We start from the raw sequence: 19,666 nt of genomic DNA, 5'->3' as shown, positions 1-19,666 counted from the left end.
TGAAAGGTTTTTGCAGAGAAAAAGAGCAGGAGTTGTATGTAACTAATGGTATATTTGTACTTGGAGTTAGCTTCTGAGAGCTGTGAAGTAAGTATACACTTGTATTTTCAGGGACTGAATTAGCATTCCTCAAAAAGATCACTCATCAGGACTACTTGTGTGAATGAGAGCTGCAAGGCTTCTGGATAGCATTTATATAAAAACAGGAATGTTCCTGAAGTGCTGTAAATGGAGCTGCTTAAATTGTCTGTCCAAATCTTGCATCTGATGACAGTAGCTGAATGAAGTGACACTTGTATGCAACCAGTTGCATGTTTGAGCTTGAATGCCTAATGCAGAAGGTTAAGCATGGTTTCACCAGTGGCTGATTTTCCTACACAGAGGAATCAAGACTATGCCTCTAACCAGCGTTCCTGGATCGTGGCAGGAATTGTTTCATTCCTACTAAATCATCACCCTTGATACTGGGGAAACAGGAATGGTAAAGTGCTGATGGGGTCCTTGTCCTCCTTAAGCCCCAAGCCAAGGTCAGCTACCCTGTCTCATTTTTGGCACTATCTCACCCTTGCCTGAAGGACAAGATTGTATAGCTTCAGTTTCGTGGCTTTTCAAGGTTACTAGTGCACCTGCTGAATCATTCATGCTATTATATGCTTCTTACTGGAGAAAGTGGATAGAAATAAGCTTCTTCCCCACTTCCAGTTCTGTTCCATTTAGGTTCTCTCATCACCACCGAAGTATGGATATCCATGCTACCATACAAGCAGAAATTGGATCGGATGAAGGGACAGAAAATAGTGCATCTTTATGTAAACCTGTCCCCAACAACGAAAATGCCCACAAGGGAATCTGTACTGATTTCCTCTCAATGACCAGCAGCAAAATAGTTAATCATTTAGCTTCTGATTTTTTTTGTAGTCCTACAAGCCTTTCTCTTTATCTGCCATGTGTCCCTGAACCACTAGAAAATGGAAAACATTGACACTGAAAAGTCTCCTTAGAGCTGGGAGTTGAAAGTCACTGCAGAAAAGGGAGAGGAGTTCACACCTCATTAAGGATTATTGACAAGCTCTTTCTCACTTTGAGAAACCATAACTCAGGGCCCTCTGCAGACTTAGGTAATGTCCTATTTCAGGCCACACAATAAATTTCTTTTCACAATAAGTAGTAGAAACCTTTAATTTTATATTAAAAAACCCTTTATTGTGCAGAAATGGATGTGGATCCTTGGGAAATCGTTGGTGCAAACCACAGTACTGAGCAGTACTTTCACTCAGCTGCTGTCTTCTGCGGCTGGTAGACAGACCCGCTCCAAGAGCTCCTCCAGCCCTGGTACATGCAATTCTCCTCAGCTTCCCCGGCAGATCTTCTATCTGGCATTTGTTACTGTCCCCTGAATACATCCTGATCTCTCTCTGTTCTCCTCTCTGTGGCATGAGAGACTTGAACACAAAACTTTCTAAGGTTAGTTCTAAGTACTTTGAAGACAATCTGTTGTATCTCTCTGTCATGCAAATGTTAACCACTGCCACTCCAGATGGCAAACATTTCTAGCCCCATAACCCCTAGCCCAAAAACTTCACCTAATTCCAAGACAGGAGCTGTCAGTGACTCCCAGGTCCTGTAGTTATCCTTGTCCACCCAGATAGCCATGAAAAACTAATAACAAAAGTAGGATTTTCAGCATTTCTCTAAACTTGGTCAGGCTGTCCAACCTCTTGACGCCAAGTATATTGCAGGTCATATTCTTAACCACAGGGGTTTTTTTTGTTGTTTTTTTTTTTAAATATTGATATCTCGTTCTTGTTTTGATGCCAATTTTCCATACAGTAAACCCACCCCACGCCTTCTCTTCCCTTAATACTGGTCTCTACTTCTCCAAGTCACTAGTCAAATTCTAAGGTGCTTCCTCATTTGATTTGCTGGAGTAGAACATATTTGTGGGGTATGGAGTGAGTAAGAGTGAAGTAAGAATATTTGCAATTTGACCTAGTAGCTGTGCATTTCATTAATCCTTCCTCCATCAACCACTTAACCTTTATGGGCGTTCTTATTGCCTCTCATTGTATTGATTTCTGTCCATTTCTCCAATTTAGTGAGATCATTCAGTATTTTAAACCTGTCTTCCACTGCATAACTAGGTTTAGCTGGGGGGTAATTGACATCAATTTAAAGAATGAAAAATTAGGCTGAATATCTGGGGAAAACTTCCTAATGGTGAGACCTGCTAGAATGCATTGCTGTCTCTCCACGGGATTGGTGGCCGTTCCATTAGTATGTGCATTAAAACCGTACTGAAGGAATATAAGATTATAGATTGGACAGAACAATCCTGAGTAGGAAGGGAAAGACAAGCTGCAAAGCATTGCAGCTTGCCTCCTATGGTCATCTCATCCTGGATTTGCCCCACTCTCTCTTCACACCACCCACCAGTTCACTGAGGATATGCTGAACCAGCAATATCAGCTAATTATGGGGACAGGATCCAATGTGCTGCTCCCTCCGATATTAATGCAATTTCATTTGTGGTGGTGGGAGTGTTGAGGTAGCTGCGGGACTTTAAGTCAAAAATTCATCTTTCCTAAGGCCCACTGGATAGTTTCCCGCCCACTGTTTTATCACCTCCTGGCAAGCTGTGAGGCATGCACTGGGGCTTCCAAGAACACATGCTGGCATCGGTGGCAGGGGTTTGCAACTGCTCCCCGAGGCCGTGTCTGGACTGTGAGACCCAGATGGGCTTCCCAAGCCCTGGGTCCAGATGTAGTCCCTGGCTCCCACCTCATCCCACCACCTCCTACGTTTCTTTCTACGAAAGAAAACAAGATGCCTGGGCTGGAAGAAAGCCAGAGCACTCTACAAACCCCTGACCTGGGTAGTCAAGAGACTGAGACGGTGAGGTGGGATGGAGTGCAAATCTCTCCCCAGTCTGGATGTAGCCAGGAGAATCATTAGAGATACCCATCACGAGCAAGAAGACAACACACCTGAGATCACAAAGTCATAATCTATCCCATAACATCACTTTGGCACAGTCTGTTTCAAGGGCATCCATCAGTTCTGTTACCATCCTTCACTTCTTAAAGAAATTACTGTATCTGATTAATTTTTCTAGCAGAATGGTTGCAAACTGATTGCAGAAAGAAGCCTGTTTGTGCCGAGGCACAGGAGAATAAGGACTTTGGTTTAAAATACACTGCTGACTCTTAGGTTTGTAAAGATAACAGTCCAAGCAGAAACAAGTGTGTTCTTTATGCACCTCGAGTGAAATAGTTTAATTGCAGGAATGGCCAGAAAAAAGGTTCTCCTCCCCACCTTTTATGGAGAGGTTCTGTCATATTTAAGAAAAAAAAAAAAGCCTATTTTCATCTGAGGTTGTTACTGCCACCAACCACTTTTTATTAAAAGACGACTTCTGTCAGCTCCTGAAAAATGGAAACATCATTTTCAGCAACAAAACCCAACATATTTATCTCAAAAGCCAAGTAGGCTGATATGTATTTTGATTGTTTGGTGGGGGAGGCAGGCTTTTTTCTTTTCAGGTTCTTGAAATTCGTCTGCCATGAATAAGCAGATTTTTCAAAAAATGAAATTTTCCTCTAAGAAAATTTCAGAGGAAACATTTCCATCAGCTCCGCTCAATTAGCAGCAGCATAAAAATGGCTCAAAAATGGCTCAATTTCACAGCTGCTCCCCTGAATCTTTCTGAGAGGTGAGAGAGCAAGGAGAAGACTTGCCCATTTCTGATTTTCCCTTAAGAAAGAAATTAGCAGATATTTGTGTAGTGACGGGGATGTACATGGGACAAAGGGCTGAGTGCAGACTCTGCACTGGTCAAGCAGAAGAGAAATCATTTTCTCCATGGCAGGAGGTGCAGGCTACAAATTTGTCAGATAACAAGTAGTCAGAGGCTGATACAAAAGACTAATTCTCTTAGTAAAACCCTTGGAGAGTATCCCAATATGACTCCGAGGCTGGCAAGCTGCTGGAGAAGATGGGAAGTAAATGCAGCCATCTCATGAGGACACTGCCTCTGGATTTCTTGATTGTGCTTTTCCTATACAGCACTTTTCATAATGCCCTCTGGCTAGAACCATTGAAATGAAACTTATTGATTGAAATTCTGATCCTATTGATTTTACACAAGAGATTTGCGTGAGTATGAAAGAGCAGGAACTGCTCTGCAACCACTCCCATCTCCATTTATTCCCTGCTGAACACATGCGGTAGGCTTGCTTGTCCATCTCAGTCCCCTGAGCTTCCAGAAATAAATTACCCAAAACTCAAATATACAGTACCTATTAGCTCACAAATGTGCGGTAAATATTACTGGTCCCTGAATACACTAACCTTATTTATGAGTTTCCTTTTGCTTTCTTTTGTCTGCTTCTGCCTCACCCCCTTCGTTTCAGAGGTGTGGAGGGAAAATGGGAAGAACATGTTCTGGGAGGACGGCGGTATGGGAAACAGTGCTGAGAGGAGATGATGTTTGGTTGGAAGGAAAGCGCCAGGGAAGTCATGCTTAAAATACTGTAGGTGCTATTAGAAATTGTATTTCTACCCCTAATTGAATGGTCCTGGATATAGGAACCGCAGAACTCAGGGCAGCAGGTCAGAAGATCCCAGAAGAGGCCATGAACGGAGGTCCTAAGTGGAAGACCAGCACAGCGTGAGCACACAGTCACCCACATCCAACACCACAAATGGCAGCCCGCTGCCTTCCCCAAGCCCCTGCGAGGCAGCCCCAGTGCAGCCTGGACCCAGCATTTCCTTCCCACAACACGGGATGTTCCTGTCAAGCCTCCTGTAGCCATTTGCTTTTTGGCAGGGAGGTGGAATGGGCTTTACAGGCAAAATCAGCTGCCTCGCCTTTCACATCTACTTCCTAAGAACCAAACCTCCCTTTGCAGACTTTGTTAATTGGAAGTGGTGGGTGTCCTTTCTATGTATCAGGCAGTGGTCCTTGGTTGTGTTCATTTTAGTTTGATGCATTTTAGCTTGCTGTGCTCAATGCTTCATTCTTTCCTCTCCAGATCTTTTTATAGTGAGACTGTCACATATCAATCAATGTTATGGATTAAAGTTGAATATATCGTGACTTGTCTGGGCCAGTAGGAAAGCATTTTGAACAAAGTCCTATTTATTTTATTTTCCCCATTGACATTTGTTTTCTTCTCTATTTCCAACCTTGCGAAATGGCAAAACCCGCCAGGAAAATTGCAGGATTTTAACACGCTAGAATTCCTAAATAATTGTTAGATGTTGTGGAATGGTTATGACAAGAAGGCAGGTCATCTGGTGAGAAGAGATCTGTGATTGCACTGCAACACAAAAAAACCCCCCAACCTTGTTAATTACAGATGGGAAACATAATCCAAAATGGTGGTGAAACTTGATGCCTTGCATCAAGCATGTAAATGATTCGCATTGCAAGTGCCTGTCGAAATGATTTAACTGCGAAGAGCTCGAGAAGGGCTCCCCGCAGGCTACACACGCCGCACCGTGGGGCGGATGCAAGCGCAGTGCACGGGCGCAGAAGCTGCGGAGGACCCGCAAGGCACGCGGGGAGCCAGGGCCTCCACACTGCGTGGGGCTGGGGTACGGCAGCCCGGGCCTTCGGGGAGCCCAACGCCCACATAAACAAGCTGCTGTTGCCCGACCCGAGCTGCACCGCACTGCTGGGCCATGGCTGACCCCAGCCCCGAGTGACCGGGAAGGCGGAGGCAGAAGCCCGAGTCACGGCCTCTCCCGTCCGACTGCGGGCAGCGGCCCGGGGGAAGGCGCGGGACACTGGGTCACGGCCTCCCCCTGACCCGGGGCGAGGGGGGCGGGCACCCAGGCCGCGACCTCTCTCCCTGCCGGGCACGGGCAGGGTGCGCAGCCCGGGCCTGACCCGGTCGCGGCGCCTCCCCTCAGGAGAGCCGCGGAGGGGCCACGGGCCCAGGCGCGCCCTCGCCGGGACCCCGCTCCGGCGGCGCCTCGCGGGCAGCGGCGCCCAGGCTCGGCCGCGGGGAACAGAGCGGCCGGCGGGGCCGGGCCGGGGCCGGGGCCGAGGCGGGGGCCGCGCCGCGGCCGCCGCGAGCATGCGCGAGCCGCGCGCGTCACGGGAGCGGGCGAGGCCGGCGGGAGCGCGGAGCCCCGGCGCGCCCCCTCCCTCTCGCCGCCGCCGCCGCCGCTCCCGCGCCTCCATTCGGCTCCGCCGAGCGCTGCCAGCGCGCCCCGCCGCCGCCGCCCGTTGGAGACCCGCCGCAGAGGGGAGAGCGCGACAGCCGGGAGCACGGGAGAGGGAAGGACCCTCCCCCCGCCGCGAACCCTCTTCCTCCTCCTCCTCCTCCTCCTCCTCCTCCTCCTCCCCCGCCTCCGCCTCCCGGCCGGGAAGAGCTCGCCGTGCCCGCAGCAGCCCCGCTGGATGCACTGAGCGCTCGGGCGCGGGGAGAGGGGCAGGAGGGAGCCGGGAGCCCCGCCGCGGAGGCGCTGCGCTGCCCGGAGGCTCACGGCCATCTGCTTTAATTCTTTTATTCCCCCCCCCCCGCCCGCCGGTGGCTGGCTTTGCCCCTGCCTCCTCCTCTCTGCCCGCGGAAGCCAGCCGAGGCGGCGGCGGCGGGGGCTGCATTTTTTTACCCCCCCCTTTTTTTTATATTTTTTTTTTTTTAATTTTCGTCGCCGCCATGGGATGTACCCTGAGCGCCGAGGAAAGAGCCGCCCTGGAGCGGAGCAAGGCCATCGAGAAGAACCTGAAGGAGGACGGGATCAGCGCCGCCAAAGACGTGAAACTCCTCCTGCTCGGTGAGAACCCGCCGGTGGCCCGGTCGCCCCCCCCTGCCCCGCGCCCCCTTATCCGCCTCCCCCGCGCTTATCCCCCCTCATCTCTCTTTCAACAGGGGCCGGAGAGTCGGGGAAAAGCACCATCGTGAAGCAAATGAAGTAAGTCCCGCGGGGGAACCGGGGGGGGGGGGGCGAGTAAACGGCGTTAATGGGAGGGAGAACGGGGCGGGGGCTCGCTGAGGTGAGTGAGGGCCGCGGGCGCCATGTTTACCTGAGGGGACCGCGAGGGCGGGAAGGCAAACGGCGGGGGGAAGGCCCCGCCGCCGCCGCTCCCGCTGCTGTTCAGGGCCGATGTGGTGCTGAAGTGTCGCCCGGCGGCCTCGCCCCGCGGCGGGGGGAGGTGGGCCGCTCGCAGCCCACCTTCCTCCCCCCCGCCGCAGGGCGAGGCCGCGCAGATGTCCCCGTGAAGCGGACCGCTGTCAGTTAAGCTTAATGTCGGTGTGTTATGTGCCGGCTCTGCGGATTTAAATCAAGGCTCCCTACCACTCGAAGCCCCTTTTATGGAGATTTTAGCCTCTCCTTTTCATTAATGAAAGACGAGCTTGGCCGCCCAGCACCAATTAAACTCAAACCCCTCCTGGCCAACCGCTGCGCTGGGGTCCGGGTCTCCCGAGGCTGCCCAACAGGGACCGAGGCGGCCTCCAGAGCGCCGGGCTGCCCCTCGCTGGGGCGCCCCTACACACCCTCTCCCTGTGCTTCATTAGACATTACTGTGCGATAAACAGCCGTGAAACCCCCCCCGCACGGTCTCTTCCAACGCGTCTCCGTGGCTGGAGTAATTGCATCCCATAGGAAAGCAGGTGCAGGGGAAGGCTAATGAAGGGGTGGAAGTACTCCCGGGGCAGGGTTATTCTTTTTTTTTTTCCTTCCTCCTTTTTAATTAAAATACAATGAAATACCCCGGTCTCCCACCGAAACAGACATGACGGGCAGGTTCGAGGCGGGCGCCATCACGGAACAAGCCCGGGCGCTGGTTCAGGATCTGGTTTTCAGTGAGGGACAGGCACGGAGCGGTTGCTGCTTCGCGATGCCGGTGGTTGCAGAGGGAGCCGTGGCTGGGAGGGGCCCCCCGGGGACCGGGGTTGCTTAGCGAAGGGGAGAGGCAGCAGAGCTGGGTGTGGATGGGGTGCAGGGAGGGGGGTGCAGGCTGCGCTCCGCAGTCCCGGGAGCGGGTGCCTTTGCCGGGGGCCCAGGCGGTGAGCTGGCCGCCACGGGGGCAGGGGCCGTGCCGGCCGGCGGGCAGGTCCCGGCGCGGCGCGGCTGCGGCTTTCAGGCGGTTCGCGTGGTGGACAGCGCCCAGCGGGGACTCGAACCGCCGGCAGCGCTGCCGCTTCGGCACCGCTCGGCTCCTCCCGGCGGCGGCCGAGCGCCGCGCTCGGCTGCCTTCGGAGAGCGCTCGGAGGCGATCGGGGAGAAGCCGAACGGGCTCGGAAATAGCCGAAGGGGCTTGTCGCCGCTCGGCAATCTGTTGCCCTGCACTCCCGTAGCCGCCCCGGGTGTGCGTGTGGGGGAGTGTGCGAGTGAGTGCGCGGGCGCCAGGGTGGCAGATCCGGGCCTTCAGCTCAGCTCCTCTCCAGCCAGAGTGGCTTTGCGGGTGACCCGGATATTTCTGTATCAACTCTGTGGCCGCTGTGTCCAGCCCTCGGGGGCTCACAGGGGACTAAACTATGATCTCCGCCTGAGGCAATGCTTTTCCGAAGGCAATGCGGGTCCGGGAGGTCTCACTGCGAGGAGGCTCGCCTCCAGTGCACGGCAGTCTCCACAGCTTTTCCCACCGACATTTGTCTACCCTACTTCTGTAAAGCCTCCGAGCTTCCCCTTTCACGGTTTGAAAGGGGGCTTTCCACCCCGACAGTTTGATTTGGGGCTGGGGTAGGGTGGGTTTGGTTTGTACTTGTTTGTGTGCGAAAGGTGGATCAGGGGATATGTTACTGCAGATGAACACCAATAAATTATTTAATCTCTAGGAACTGCTTCTGCAGAAGCATGCTGGAATGGTGGGCGATGGGGTTTGGTTGAAGGGAGAGGCTGTAGGTACGACAATAGCAGTGCAGCAGTGCATACACACAGAGCCCATTGGCGGGAGGGCAGGCGGTGACCACGCTGGCTTACACAATTAGTGTACAGTGACTCTTGTTTTCCAAAGAGCAGAGCTCTTGTTTTTTTGAAGCAAATTGCATCAAGTTAATACCCTGTTCGCTGGGTGAGGATCAGTATATTGAGGACTGAAATATACCCTGTTATAGATATATATTTTTTATTTTTATATATAGATATATGCGTTTATATATATTTTCCATGAAGCAGTCTTAAAGTAACGCATGCTAGGCTTGCAGCTTTGTACCTGACTTGAAAATGCCAAGAAGGCTGCTATAGTGAAAGGGCTCATAGTGTCGGAAACTGGGAGGCATCCGTCAGTGTGGAAACTCCAGTGAACTGTGCGGAGGCTGGGGTGGGGACAGTGGTGTTGCTATGAGCACGACAGCAGGCATCTGGAGAGAGCCGCGCAGCCGCGGGTACCGGGGAGAGTGATGTGCAGGGAACAACTCAGGGAAATTAACATTTCTGAAAATTAATTTAAATATAATGTAGGCATTAGCATTTCACCTGGTCAAGCTCCATTAGACAGGCTTGCTGAGAACCTAATGAATTCTTAATAAAGATTAAATCGCATGTTCATTAGATTTTGATGAAAGAGACTGCTATTTTATTTTTATAATACTGTGTTATTGGTGTGCTTCTAGATAATAAATCTCATCCTCATGAATGGCTAAAGCAGCTTCACACTTGGATATTTCCTTGAAAAGAAGCACAGGAATCTGTAGACAGATGAGAAAACGCTAAGACAAAGGAACAGAGAGCAGATATTGTTACAGAGGACTAAGAAGAGGTTACATGCTGTCCAGTTAATCCTTGAAATATTAGGTAGCAGGAGAAGAAGTGACAGGTAGAAATTACAATCATTTGAGAGTGTAGCCAGGATAGGGATTAGGATTTGTAAAATTAATTAAGGATGTTTTAGTGAAATATTTGGAGATACCTTTCAGCTGGTGAGCAGGGAGTTATCCAGCAAAGAAAGAGATACTGGTGGATGGCAGAGAGGTGGAACTGGAGGCCAGTGTGTACATCTCAAACAGTGGCAACACAGGCTAGGAATGGCACTTTTCTTGGCACACAAGGTCATTCTGACACCCTTAAACCTTGCACTTTGACTGCACTCATCATGGCTGATTAGGTTTGCTTGTTATTTTTTCACAACCAGTCCTGCAGTCCAGATACTTTCACCCATGCCTCAAAATGCAGGGTCAGGGCCAAGCTAGCCAGGGGAACAGTCCCGAAAGGCGCTGTTGTGCCATGCAAGCCAATGAGACTCCAGAGTGTGCCACAGTGTTTGGAATCAGGCTGTGACCGGGTTCTATTTTCACTCAGCTTAAACTAAAAACCAGCTTTAACCAAGCAAATCTGGAGCCTCCTTTGAAGATCCAAGCCAGAGGGTGAGACTTACCGGACGAGAGAAATTCATCTTCCGCTCCCACCACCCCATCTCAGCAAATTCACTTTGATGTAAGACTGCAATGGATGTCAACATTTTTCAGATCTTATATCTTGAAATAAATGTTGAGCACATGCAGAATTTGGAATATGTGATCTTCTTTTCTGGAATACCTGGATTGTAGCATGGAATCAAGACTGCTGTTATTCTAGGATATTTTTGTGGGGACTTATAACTCTAGTAAATGTGTTTGCTCATTAAAAGCCCCAGCCTAGGAAGACACCAAGCATGTGTCTGTCCATTACTGCTCAGCAGAATACTTAAATACATGCAACGGTCCAGTGGTGAGCAGGGGTGGACTACTTGGGTGGGGACACCATCCGCTGCCATCAGCATGAAGCTTCTAGGGAATTCAGTGTTTAATCACGCTAACGCAGAGAGGCTGAGTTAGCTGGCGTGGCTTCAAAAACAGGGTCCTGCCACCTACTCAGCAGCAGCCGTTCTGGATGGTGAGCTGGGGCAACACTGCACCTTCCCAAACAAGGAGTTAGTGGTGGCTGTGGCATTCAGGAGAAGACATGGCTTCACCTGCCCACAGGAAAAATCTTGGGTTTGGGGGTTTTGTTTTGGACTTTGCCTCTGCAGAAGCAGCAGTTTCTGTCCCTTGCTGAGCTGGGAGCAGAGAGCTGGGTCCGACTCCCTTTCACAAGATGCCGGAGCTTCCAGCCCTGCATGTCCTCCAAAACAGCCATGTCTCACCTCACCAGCAATGCTGGCAGTACCTCAGTCGATAGGCTGCTTTGCTGTGCCGTTTTTTGCAAAACGTTTTTATGTTATGTATGAGAAGGATGGGAATATGCAATCAGGAGAAAAATACAGTAGTGTACAGTGCTTATCTTTAAATATCTACTATCTTCTCCCCAACAGCCATCAGTCCCAATAGCCGTCCACTATATTGTTTTGACCTTTTTCAAAAAGCCCCTCAAAACAGCTCCAGGCTCTACTTGCTCTCTGTGTAACTGAATTACTTATAATCTAATGAACTTCCTCAGAGTGAGAAGCAGTCCCCGCCCACTGGTTTTACAGCCCATCTCAGCAATTTGATGGTAAATGCCACTGAAACGAAACGATGTGTTGTGAACACCCACTTGAGTGCTCTTTGCCGCATGTCTGTGTCTCAAAGCTGTAGCGATTTCACACTTGCAGCCCCTTCCCCCGGGAATACCTCGCCCCATGGGGGCTTATAGCGTGGGGCTGCTTCGCCTCTGCGGCGTGTTCCTGGGGAGACAACTGCAGACTGCATCTTCGTGGTCTGTCCCACTCCTCAGCGCAGCTTTTCTGCCCTGCGGCACTGGGTGTGGACCCTCACTCGGCCCCACTGCCTTGCTCCCATCTGGGAACTCTTTGATCACGGTGTGAGCTGGCAGCCCAGAGGCACAAACCTCACTAGAGCATCAGGTCAGGCAGAGCCATCCTTATCTTTACTTGTCTCCTGCTGTTTTCCAGGATTTCTGTGACTTAAGGCCCAAAGTAGGGCAGTGACAGGCTGTGCCTGGGCAGTATTTGAAGTGGGTTTCAATAAGCAGGGGAAAGAGCTGCAGCCTTTCTGATGAAGTTGTGTGATTCTCCCAAGACCTGCTCCAGCGCACTCTGCCCTGGGTGTGGATTTGGCACAGTACGTATGGCATACTGTTGCTCTTCAGACCCCAGCAGAGAGGCAACTCTGGTGGGGCTGTTTTGGCAGTGAAACCTGTATCTGGTAGTAAACCACCTGCTGTGGCAGTTCTGGGGTGTAGGGATGGCAGCTAATCAGTGCATTGCCTGCCTTGAGGAAGGCAGAGTCTCCTGCCAGGGCATGAGCAATCATCCCAGTGGGAGTCTGCTGCAGGAGGGAGCTTTCCCTTGCTGCAGCTTTTTTCCCCACCTCCTTCCCAGATGCTTTCTTGCATCCCTGGATACTGTGGGTACCACTTTCCATGCCTTGCAATGGCACAGTGCAGGGAGATTGCCTCTGAACCAGGCAGCAATAAGACCTGGGAACAGAGGAAAGTGAGGCTGTTCATTTTGGCTTGTAATTGCAAAGGGTAATCATGTTTTCAGCACTTATTTCCTTCCTTTTGGATTATTAATTGTGCTTATAAGCCAAAACATTAACAACCGTAGTTAGTTCTTTTATACTTAAGGTTCTTGTCATTAGACTGAGAGAGGTTTCAGAGAAAAGCAGTAACAATATTAGGAGGCAAGATGGAATACATTTTGGGTTTGGGATTTTTCTTTTTCCTTGACAGTTCTTAATTTGTTTCTTGTTTTAGGGACACATAAAAGTAAAAATATCTTTCAGTGACAACAGTGAACTGCATAGCTTCTCTTTCAACCTAGTTTTAAAACCTTAAAAGAAATTTGCCTGTCATATTCTGACATGACACATCTAGTCCTGTTGGAAATGTTTTAGCAATCTAATGAGATGAAAGCGGTTCTTTTAATGAGCTCTGAAGAAAGAGACAAATCTGCTGCACAAATGTAACCAGGGATCTGTTTTGTTTTATGGCTTGGCTAACCCAGAAGTTGTAAGAGACATTAGATTGAGTCATGACAAATGAAAAAGGTTATGGTTTTCCTCTTTGGTCTGTCCTTTTCCATCTGCCTGGGATACAACTTCACATCCAATATGAGTTCTCCACTATGCTTACCTGAGGAATATGGGGAAGATAATCAAAATGGGGGAGGAATGAGAAGGAGACAAATAATGGAGTTAGAGGCACTTTGTTGGCTCTTCTGCTTGGTCTGGTCAAGAGAAAACGTGAAATTAAGAAATGCTTCACTGCTGGCTGAGGCAGGAGCAGGTTGCTGGTCACCTGGGGAATAAGAGCCAGGCGGTCAGTAATGTCTTACAGACTCATAATTATCTACCTGTGGTAGAGCTAGTTTTCTTCAGCCACTTTGCAGAGTTACAGCCTGCCCCTGTAAGTATCAAGGTCCCCTGGTTTCTCCTGGATTTGCAGGATACAAAATCACAAATGAGTGTTGAAGCTGGTGGATTTGCAGCCGGAAAGCCTGATGCAAGTGCAGGGTCTAAGAGCTCGATTTTGCAAACTTCTGAGTTCATTCACCTCCTGCTCAAGCTGTGAGGAAGGTAAAAAGCTTTTCTTATGAGCCAGCAGCAGTTCACAGTGCACAGAAGGACCTATGCTCTATACTCTGAAGTCCATGGTTAAACCCTGAGTGCAACTGACTGCGGAAGACAGGATTTGGTCCTTTATTTATTATGAGAGCGTGAAGGAAGAGAAGCTCTGGCACTAGAAAATTGGCAAAACCTTCTCAAATTCAGGTGGCCAGGGTATTTAAGAGTCTTGTCACTCTTCCTGGTGCAATTGCAAATCTCATGAGATTTGCAGTTTTCTGTAGAGCCTGAAATTGCTTCTGTGGAGCCTGGACTCGCATGATGACCGGGTGAGCTCTGTTTTCAGGGGTTCTTTGCTTAGTTCTCTGTTTTGTTTTTGAAAGAAAACTTCCAGCTCTCCTCACTTCAGAGAAAAGTTAAAAAGTAAATGTCCTTATTCTAGCCTAAGAATTGTGAGCAAAATAAAAACCAGCCCAAATGAAGACATGGAAACCATCTCAATTGCTTGGTTATTTTTGAAGCCTGATTCCTATTTTTTATTTTACATTAGCAAGATTGAAACCAGCAACCTCACTTATTTCGAGTCAATTTGAATGCTACTGACCCCAAATCCTCTCTTTGACCTCACTGGACTTTGGACCAAATTCTTCCTACACTCAAGATGATGTCAATTCAATGTACAATTCTTATGAGAGCTGGTGAATTTCAAATGTTTGCATGGCACTTCGTGGGATACTGGAAATGGCTAAGTTTCATTCACAAAAACAAAACCAGGAAACAGAAAGGTCTGGAAATCACATGATAAAAAGCATTGGCACATTAAACCCAAGGCCATTTTTCTTGCCTCAGAAATTCTTTTATTTCATTCTTAGAGAGAAATACTAATGATTTTTGCATGATTTTCCTAATGCTGAAGAAATGCTCTGCCTAATGTAAAGATCCCCCTAAACTATTAATTGAATAATTCTCATTTTATTTTTAAGACCATTCATGCAAATGGCTGATGTGGGGAGGTTGGAGGATTACAGTCCTGATTATAAGATGCTGTTAGGATTCTGCCTAAAATCAGAAAATGCAAAAGCCTGAAAAATGCTACTGGATAACACAAAGCAAAGGAACCGATGGTTTTCTAGTGCTGAGCAAAAGGGAGAAAAAAGTCCTTTAATCCAAAGCTCAATCATTCTGTGCTTATTGCGATAATAAAATAAAACTCTTGATGGAGGCATTTCTTAGCTTACCAATAAAAATGCTTACCCTCCCCAGCTTTCAAGTTAATTGAGAAAGAACTGAGGAGCGCGCTTTCAGAAGGGAGCCCACGGAGCTGTGTAGTAAGCCAACATCACGCCTATTTTCAAATTGCTAATCAATAATATTTTTGACATTGAAAGAGAAGGATTGGCAGAACTGAAATAGCTTTGTTTTTCTTTATTCTTGGGCATGTCCTGCTCTACTTGGTCACCAAAAATTGTATCGGTTCATCAGCAGACCTTTCATCCCAGTATAAAACCTGTAAGCTTAAAACAAAGGAGCTGAAATACACCAGCTTGAGAGAGAGAGAAAAGAGGTGTGGGTGACACGGGGTCCTCCCATGCCTTAACAAGCTTGGGCCATGGCTGTTAGTAAGCCCCCTCTTCCCCATCAGGCCATCCTGTGGGATTTTGTGTCCTCAGGAACCAAAGACAATTTATTGTATATTCTATTTGATACAGGATAATTTGTGCAATCTTTCAACATAAATTCTGCTTGGTTAACATTGCAGAAGTTGCTTTTGGGGAAAAGTTGGGAGACGCCGATCCTAGTAAGTGCGTTGAGGTGCTAGCTGCCATTCTCTGAGAAAGCGTAAAGGCATTGGACTGACTGTTTAGGATTATGGTGTTCAGGGAAAACTGGGAGCAGGTTTTGGCAGCAGCAGGATCCAATGCTGGTAGGAAATACAGGGTTTAATAACAAGGAGAGGGATTTTCTTCTCTTTGGCATGTGGCAGGCTACTTTGCATAGAAATGCAGTGTTTTGCATCAGGAGGCCATGAGGGGTGTCTCCAGGAGCTGCTTTAGTGAGCAGAGAGGGGCTCAGCAGCTTTCACAGGTCCAGAAGAACACCCTACTCCAGAAATACCCTATTCAGAGAATTCATCACCCCAGTGTTGGCACCTTGGCAGGGAGGCCGGGAATGGATGTTTCACCTCTTTGCATGTCCCTTCTCTGAAATATCAACCCCCCAGTGCTTAAAACAGTCTGAAAGGCAGAGCAGTGACTCAACATGCTTTGGGGCTCTCCAGCAACTTCAGACTTGTATTAAATGCTCTTGTCTACAAGAGTATCATCAACAGCAACTTGTACACACCGTAACAGTCTGGTACAAGACTTGGAACATTTCAGGATGCGCTGGGAATCGTTACAGAAGGGGATGAGATAAGAACAGGCTTGTCTTGAGGAAAATATAACTTAAATGATAAAAATGTATACTATCTCCTAGCAGAATTTGGTGATTTATCCTCTCCCTGTTAGAGCTGATTAGAGTTGGTAGCTACAATTTTAAAGCAATAAGCAAAAGTGCATAGGAAGGGCTGAGCGCACAAAATGGATGTTAGGCAGAATAATCTAGATAACAAATGAGAGGTTTTATTGCTGGATTTCTGGAGCTGTGGTATGTAGTAGCTTGCAGTGATGTAGTGATGTTTCCTCACTGCCAGTACAGTGCTCCTTATTCATTACAGCCCTGTTCTTCACTGCCTCGGTAGCATGAGCCTTGCTGTAATCCAGCTCCTGCCTTTGCAGCAAAGGTGGTGGAGTTATCTCATTTTGATGGCTGTCAATGAAATAGTATCATGTTTGTATTTCTGGAGGACTTTTGTGTGAAACTGATGCTGGCCAGCTCTGGGTCTCCCCAAAGTTCTTGGTGAGAGATTTTCAAATCACTTCTGGGACATCACAACGTGGATCTGTGTGTCCTAATTTGAGATTGCGATAGCTAAGCCTGTATGAATTAGTCATCCTCTCTTGTGCTTCTCCATGGCTGGCATGGCAGGGCATGTGCTTCTCCACAGCATGGAAGTTTCTGCTCAGCTTCTTCCACAGGAGGGACATACCATCCTCATAATGAGTTTTGAATGTAACAAAATCAGGTAGGCTACTTAAGTATTGCAGAACTGAGTCGTTGATTCAGTGTATTTTGGGAATCTGTTCTTATTTACTCATGGCCTTTTTACATCTATAAGCAGTACAAAAGGGTATTACAGGAGCGGCAGTTAGAGCTTGCTGCAGCTAAAACAGCTCTTTCCACTGGCCAAATAGATCTCTTTCCACATGGCCCTTGTGAGAATGAGATATTAGTCACTTGTTGGCAGGTTGGTAAGGTGCACTGATGCCCATGGGGTAGATGCTCCTTTCCAAGGTTAGGTGGGGGCCCCATCTCATTGCCTACAAATTCTAAAATAGGCAGATATTTATCACCGTAATGTACATACCCCCACCGCGGATGTTGCAGAGCCTTTATCATCACAACTCATCAGTAACACTAGCACAAATCACTGGGATGAAAGAAAATTGCCATGATGAACATACACCTCAGAACGTCATCATACTGTTCATTAATCACCAGTCACCCTTTGGTGATTAATTATTTAGCCAAATTGGACAAATTTTTCCACATGAATGGGAAGATGTTTATTTAGTAAATCAAAAAGCTCCTAGTAGCATGCCCTTGTTTTCCTCAATTTAGCTGTACGATAAATTTACATTCTCCTGATTTACAGCTCAGCAAAAAACCCAAAGAAGTGCTGTATCAACTTGTTACTTTCAAGGTGGTTGCTGCCCAGCCAGTTCTTCAGCAGGAAACCTGATGCTGCTCAATGTATGCATTTAAGATGTTTAAATTGAATGGTAGATTTATGAGCTGATAGTCCTTGGTTTGTTATCTGCATCTCTCTGCGTGCACTGAGCCCTCGTGAAACACTTGTAAGGAGGAACAGGAGAGTGCTTTGCCAAATCCCAGCTCCAGGGCTGGCATTTCTCCAACATTGACTGATGGCATCGGGGTCATGTTAGAAAAGAGGAAGGGCCCCTGAGACCTCCATCCTGCCAGCAGCCTTGTGCTTGACAGGAATTCCCCTGCAAGCGTGTTGCTGCGTTGCTGGGATCAGCCAGGTCTTACCTCTGCAGTGAGGTGGGATGTGCAGGAGAGACAAAAGCTGGTGTTGGCACTGGGGGATCCAGGTACTGATAGTGAATCAAAGTCTTGGTATGTTCCTTGATGATATTGATGTCTGTTCAGTGTCTTTCACTGTAGCTAATTATTAAAAGAAAACAACAACAACAACAACAAAACATATGAAGAGGATAGAAATACCAAGGGAGAGGCCATAAATGATAAAGAATTAGAAATTAGTAATTTTCATATGGTTCAGTAAATAATTCAGAATTTAGGCTTTATTTATCTACTTTTTTATTTATCTACTTCTTCTGTTTACTGATCCTTTCAAGAAATAAGTTTATTTTTAATTCATATTTGGTTAACCAAATTGTAATGTTTTTCCTACATGACAGAGCATGAAAATTGAATTATTACATTGGTACTTTTAGTTCTGATCAGAGACATCATATTGTACTGTTTTTTCCCATTTGTGATCAAATAGGTGAGGCCTTCTGGTATAAACACATACTCAGGTTTAAATTTACTTTCTGATTTTTTTAAGTACTCTTGCATAGGACTTTGAATAGGTTTTTGGAGTTTCCAGTAAAAAGTAGAAAAATTTTTTATGAAGTGTCCATAACAGTGATACAAACCCAGCCAAAGTGGTATATTTAAATTCCACAGTAACTGGATGAATATACTGAGATTTTTAAAATAACCAAGGTCATAACATTTTTATTGGCTCCTTCATTAACTTGGGCACAAACCATGCAGCACAGAGCCTGTCTGAAGCTCTCTAACACATCCTGCTCTGTCTGTTCTCCAGGAGAATCCTCCTCATTCAGCAGAATGATTGTCTTGATCCTCTCAAAGACTTGCTCAGTGCTTAACTCTCCGCTGTCAGTTTTCAGAAGCGCTGAGCCCCACAGCTGGCTGATTTCAAGACAGTAACAACTGCTCAGTACTGCTGACAGTGAGGCCACAGCACTTGTGGTGCTGCCAAATTAGAGATGCTACTAATCTGTATGTAGTTAAGTCCCAGCATTAGACATAGCTCATGTTTCATTCACGCTTAGATCCCAAACCCCAGAACAATTGAGTTTTCTAATAATGTGCCCATCAACATCAATGGGCTTGAACAGAACTGGGTTATTGCACACAAATAGGTTTGCGTGCACCTAAGCTTTGTTGAAGACCACATCATCTCTGCTTGTGCTGATTGCCACCCAATTTTAGTGTCACTTTGTTTATCCAACCTTTGTCCAAATATTCATGCTGTTTTTTGTACCTCTTGGAAAACAGAGATCAGGGGAAAAAAAAGATTCTTGTGTTGCATCCTTTTTCATGCCACCCTTGTTTCCTTTTTGCCTCAGGTGCTCTCAGGTACCAGCTCTCAAATTTATTTCAGTTACAGTTATTTGCCATGTTACTTGCATCAGGAGAAGAAAAAATACTGTCTGGTTTTAGGAAGTGTGGGTTTAACTGTAGCATTTTATATATGTATTTAATGACTTCAAGAAATGAGGTTGTGTGAAATGGTTTGTGACTAAATCTTGCCTATTCCCCCCTGCTTGGTACTCACAAAGCTGCATCTGAAATGTGGTGTTCAGTTTTGGGTCTCCTAAACCAAGGGGTAAACCACTGGTAAACTGGGGCCACCAAGGTGTTCGGGGCTGGTGCACAGGTTGAGTGAAGGGAGGCTGAGGGAGCTGGAGAAGAGAAAGCTGAGGGAGATCTTACTGCTCTCTTCCACCACCCAAAGAGGGCTAGAGACAAGATGAAGCCAGACTTTTCTTAGAGATACACAGTGAAAGGACGAGAAGCAACAGGCACGTGTTTCATGGAAATTGAGATAGAATATAAGGAAAAAATGCTTCATGGGGAGGTTGATGCAAAGTGGAACTAGGCCCAGGGAAGGGAAGAATCGTCATCCCTGGGGTTTTCAAAACTCAACAGGACAAGGACCTGCGCAGCCTGACCTATCTGAGACGGTAGCTCTGCTCTGGGCAGGGACCTCTAGCCCAAGTTATTCAATGATTCTATGACAAGAAAATCCAAATGAGTCTCCTTATTCAATGTTCCTAACTTCTGTTTTAACT

The 19,666-nt window shown here is 47.5% G+C and overlaps 1 protein-coding gene across 2 annotated transcripts in view; it reads left to right on the top strand.

Annotated features, from left to right (window-relative positions):
• The first annotated feature begins 6,107 nt into the window (after positions 1-6,107).
• Positions 6,108-19,666, top strand: part of GNAO1 (G protein subunit alpha o1) — a 146,888-nt gene continuing 133,329 nt past the window's right edge. For both annotated transcript variants that reach the window (XM_072872415.1, XM_072872414.1), the window contains exons 1-2: positions 6,108-6,783; positions 6,879-6,921. In XM_072872415.1, coding sequence (XP_072728516.1) covers positions 6,666-6,783; positions 6,879-6,921 — 161 coding nt within the window. In that variant the 5' untranslated portion in view covers positions 6,108-6,665. The remainder of the gene's footprint in view (positions 6,784-6,878; positions 6,922-19,666) is intronic.

Source organism: Ciconia boyciana, chromosome 9 (assembly GCF_034638445.1).
Source record: "Ciconia boyciana chromosome 9, ASM3463844v1, whole genome shotgun sequence".
Taxonomy (NCBI): domain Eukaryota; kingdom Metazoa; phylum Chordata; class Aves; order Ciconiiformes; family Ciconiidae; genus Ciconia; species Ciconia boyciana.
The sequence above is the reverse complement of the archived record's forward strand: the minus strand, read 5'-3'. Positions and strand labels throughout refer to the sequence as shown.